Source organism: Myotis brandtii, unplaced genomic scaffold (genome assembly GCF_000412655.1).
Source record: "Myotis brandtii unplaced genomic scaffold, ASM41265v1 scaffold53, whole genome shotgun sequence".
Taxonomy (NCBI): Eukaryota; Metazoa; Chordata; class Mammalia; order Chiroptera; family Vespertilionidae; genus Myotis; species Myotis brandtii.
The window spans coordinates 7,950,562-7,955,402 of NW_005369942.1; the positions used below are offsets into that span (position 1 = coordinate 7,950,562).

At 43.6% G+C, this 4,841-nt stretch overlaps 1 protein-coding gene across 1 annotated transcript; it reads right to left on the minus strand.

The window, feature by feature from the left end:
- Nucleotides 1–2,636: 2,636 nt before the first annotated feature.
- On the minus strand, nt 2,637–3,955 carry LOC102258465 (isocitrate dehydrogenase [NAD] subunit gamma, mitochondrial). The gene has a single exon (XM_005877766.2). It carries the CDS (start codon nt 3,910–3,912, stop codon nt 2,734–2,736), a length of 1,179 nt encoding a protein of 392 aa, XP_005877828.1. The 5' UTR covers nt 3,913–3,955; the 3' UTR covers nt 2,637–2,733.
- Between the last annotated feature and the right edge of the window lie 886 nt (nt 3,956–4,841).

Genomic DNA, 4,841 nt, shown 5'->3' on the forward strand with positions numbered 1-4,841 from the left:
ATTTATTGCCTTTCTGAACAATTTGAACACTGCTTTAGGGCAGATAACTGGGATTTGAACCTGGACCTGACTCTGGCAGACAAAATAAATAAAATCTACGAGTCAGACAGATTTGAGTTGGAGACCTTGTCCTCTCACCAGCTATTGGTATGTTTTGGTCAAGTTATTTAAATACTTCTGAAGCTGTTCTTTTTCCTTCAGATTTATTTGTGATAATAGCTCAAAAGCTTGCAGCTGAAATAAAGTGAGATCAGATACAGTACCTGGCATACAAGAGGCTCTCAGGAATTAGTAGCTAATACTGCTACTTACAGAGGATCCTGGAAATATACTTGGTAATTCTGAAGGTCTTTATTTTTTGCCTCCCTGTTCTTACCATATAATGAAACATTTAAAACCAAAGACTAATGTTTTCTGTTATGTAAAACCTTAAGAGATTTTAGTGATACTGAATGGTTAGTACATATAAAACAATGAAAACCAGGCATTATAAAGACAGGAAAAAAGAAGAGAAAGAACAAAGGGTAGGATATTAAGAAAAGTGTGTCATCTTATTTCCAAACTTTTGATTGAATAAAACTTAAGCTTTTGGAAAAAAAAATTAAATAATGAAAATAAAGATTTGAGAGACATTGAATATCATATTTGTGAATAAAGTGTTTAGGATCAGCTGTGTGCCACAGACTCCTCTGTAAGGCCACTGATGTTGATGGTTTATGTTGCTTATTCAGACTTGTTTTCAGTCTGAAACTCTGCAGGGGACATTAACATATCCTCTGATACAAGCCCTGGCATTTGGCAATCTCTAAATAGATGAGTCCTGGTGAAGTTGAATCAGCTTTGTTATTTTAGGTAGTGGGGATTCTTAGCTGACTTACTGTTTTGTTTTTATGTAATCTACTATGTATTGGAGTCAAACTGTCCTGTGTTTAGTTACTAATTCTGTCATGTGACAGTAGTGAGACTTTGAATCAGTCACTTAACCTCCACTAACCTGACTTGCTCCCCCTCCCCCCAAATTATAAACTGAAAATAACAATACTTATTTCCCCCTATTGCTGAGAAGATTAAATAAAATTAAAGTGGATGTGAGGAGGAGACAGTAGAGAAGTACATAGATCATTAAAGATTCATGACATAAAGGGTTAGAACTTACTCCTCTAGAATATAATCAAACTATAGAGTACCACATTACACCTGTTGTTGCTTGTTAATATAAATGTGGATTTTTATCAATGTACACAATTTATAAGTTATTTTAGAAATTGTGTTACTACAACTTTTCACATGTAAAAGCCAAGTAAGAATATTAACTTCTTGAAAGTTGTTAGGACAACTGTGCAGAGTGAAGGAGGTTGTATGTCCTAATAAGATTTAAGAAGTCAGGAGACTATTGCTGTCTTCTGCTTTTCTGAGCTATTTCATTTTTCTGCTTAAATTGGGTTAAACTAAAAAAAAAATCTGATTCACCACAGATGACAGGCTGAACCAAAAATGATGCACTTTTGCTCTCTCATTGATGCATCATTTTAATTCACAGCCTTTACTTCCTCTGGAATCCAAAAACTACAAATTGAGGATTAATATACTTTAAATGCTAGAAGACAATTTCATGCACATGTTTTTTCTTTCCTACATGCAGTTAGGACTTTGCAGTCCTTATTCCCAGCACTTGTTTTCGACATTTCTGTGGGTTTTGCCGCACTCTAGCCGACCTGTGGACCGAGAAGAATTAGAAATAGTGACTGTGGTGGAAGAACCAACAGGAGAACACTCAAGTCAGGGGATTTGTGAAATGTCCTTTATCTGAATGTAGGCCTTGGGCTGGCACATAACAGGCATTGTCTGAAGTTGATGTGAATGCATATTTTTTTTATTTTTTTGGTGTGTCATGCTCTGTTAAGCGGGATATTATAAAGGAAGTAAAAATATAATAAAATTTTCTGTTTGTTTAGGGACTGTGCAGAAGGACTGTGTATGTGTATTTCAACCACCCTGTGGCAGGCCTTTAATGTGAGTGGGCAGAGCTGGGGTTCAGGATTGCCAATGATAACTGGGTATCTCCTTAAACACTGCAAGAATGACAGCTGGCGGGTCTCAGTTTCTTTTTAACGATTGGCAACCATTCTTCAGGAAGCAAAAATTATGCTGAAGAAAGAATTATTTTGATGTTTTAATATCATTTTGGTCTCCAATGTTTTGTGCAATCTGATAACAGTTTTGATCCATTTGATTTAGCACTTGATTCCAAATAATCCAAACAGATTTTGGAGTAAGTTGAACTCAGGTGAAATCAAGATAAATTTATTGAAGTCTCTCAGAGGGCTGGGTGATTTTTTTTTTTTTTTGAGATCAGGTAGAGAAATGGTCTTATTTTACAGAAGAGAAAACCAAAAATCAAAAAGAATAAGATAATTTTTCAAGAATACTGAGCTAGTGAATGATAAAAATTCACATTTTAATGAAAAAATACACTATGAATACAGTTCAATGCATTGAAATATTGTGGAAAGAATGAATACCATACTTATTAGGTCTATGCTCTCTTGAAAATCATATATACTTTTAATTACTTTCCATCCCCTTTACCTCCTTTATTCTTTTTTTTTTTTTTTTTTTTTTTTTTTGTCCTGGAGTGACAGAAGCACAAGGCCGAGGGCTAGGGCAGAAGCCAGTTTATTCTGGGTCTGCCGTACAAGCCAGCCGGGGTGCTGGGGTTGGGAGAGGGACAGCCTAGGCCTCCACAGCCCAGCCGTTGATGATGCGGATATGGTGGATGATGTCCTGGATGGCTTGCGACGTAGTGCCCTGGCCCCCAATGTCTGGGGTGTGCATGTTTTCATTGTCCATGGATGCCAGGACAGCCTTGCGGATGGTGGTGGCGTAGGAGTGGAGCTTTAGGTGGTCGAGCATCATGCAACTTGCCAGCAGCGTAGCCGTGGGGTTGGCAATATTCTTATTGGCAATACTCTTGCCCGTGTTCCTTGTAGCCGTCTCAAACACAGCGTACACGTGGCCATAGTTGGCTCCAGCCACAAGGCCAGGGCCCCCGACCAGCCCGGCGCAGACGTTGTTGACAATGTTCCCGTAGAGATTGGGCATCACCATGACATCGAACTGCTGGGGCCGGGTCACCAGCTGCATGGTGGTATTGTCCACAATCATATTCTCAAAGGTGATCTGGGGGTAGCGGGCTGCCACCTCCTTGCAGCACTGGAGGAAGAGACCATCGCCCAGTTTCATAATGTTGGCCTTGTGCACGGCTGTCACTTTCTTGCGCCCAGTCTCATGGGCCAGTTTGAAGGCATATTCAGCAATGCGCAGGGACTTGGTCTTGGTGATGATCTTCAGGCTCTCCACCACTCCTGCCACACTCTCGTGCTCCAGGCTGCTGTACTCGCCTTCTGTGTTTTCCCGGACAATGAGGATATCTATGTCCCTGTGCCGGGTCACCACTCCTGGGAGGCTCTTACAGCGGATGACGTTGGCATAGAGGTCTAGGCTGGTGCGAAGGATGTTGTTGCGGGATTTGTAGGATGGTGGCAGGTTATGGTTTGTTTCAATATTGCCCTTCAGGGCCACACGGTTTCGGCGGATGGCCATGATGGCGTTGCGGATGTCCTCCTCGTCAGCATTGGAGCTCACGTGCACTTCTTCAAAGTCCACCGGCACACACGCGTGCCTGAACACAGACTTGACGTGTAACATGAGCTCTGGCCCAATGCCATCCCCTGGGATCATGGTCACCGTGTGCCGCCCGCCGTACTTAGCAGATGGAGGAATTGTTTGTTGTGAGATGCTCCTCTGGGGGGTCTCGTTGGCACCCAGAACCTCCCAAGGACGGCAGAGGAGGGCCGGCCTGAGCACTGCCTTCGCTGGGCCGCCAACAGCCATGGCCACCTTCAGCGCCATGATGGAAAGTGAGAGCAACAGCAGGTCCCCACCGGCAGACACCGCTCTCAAGAGAGTTCCCCACCCGCAGACAACGCTCTCACGAGAGTTCGGAGGGTTGCAAATCCGCGGAGTGGGCGTGTCCTGATAGCGCGCATGGGCGTGACTTGCCGGTTCCCACGCCCTTTTCGGGTGCCGAGATGAGAGCGCAGCCGCCGCCATCTTTGGGGGGCACCCAGCTGTCCTTTATTGTTCTTGACACAAAAAGAAATGTTTTGTGGAAGTAATCGTCTCCCCTCTGTAATGGTGTGTGCTGTCCTGCAATAGAGGAAAAAGCTGATAAAGGAATGACAGTGTGTTCAATAAGATTATCATTAATGATTACTGCTGAATTATAGGCTGAGTCTGCCCCCTCTTCATCCCAACTCCCACATTCCTGCTCCAGGAAATCAGAAGGCCCCAAATGGCCACTGAATTGCTGCCTCCCCTCTCATCCACTGTCTGACTTCTCACTCCAGAGCCTAGCACACAGCTCAGCTAACAGACTTGTAACCCAGCAGGAAATGGTTACTTAGTTCTATAGAACTATCAGGTGACTCCACCTTAGGAACTGTGGTGGCCACAGAAAATTATTACTTCCTTTCCTTTGTGGCCCTAGTGAGAACTCAGGAGGGGAATCTAAAAAATGAATGCCAGATGGCCTTAGCAAAGATGTACCTGGGGACAATGCCTGCCTAGAAACTCCAGAAGGAATGCCTTTGAAGTTGTCACCTACAAGCTGGACCTTGTATAGCTCAGGGCTCTGCTCCATGGTGGCGAAAAACCTGCTCCTCCATAGTTGTCGCCAGACTGATCGTTGTATTGAAAATGAGCTGACTCCGTGGAGGCAGAGTGGCACTCAGAAACATGCGTGTTGCCATTGGTGGCTCAATTAGGTCTGGATACACGTC

Bases quoted from the DNA above. Each gene is read 5' to 3' on its own strand.
- LOC102258465 (XM_005877766.2), bottom strand. From the start codon at position 3,912: ATGGCGCTGAAGGTGGCCATGGCTGTTGGCGGCCCAGCGAAGGCAGTG.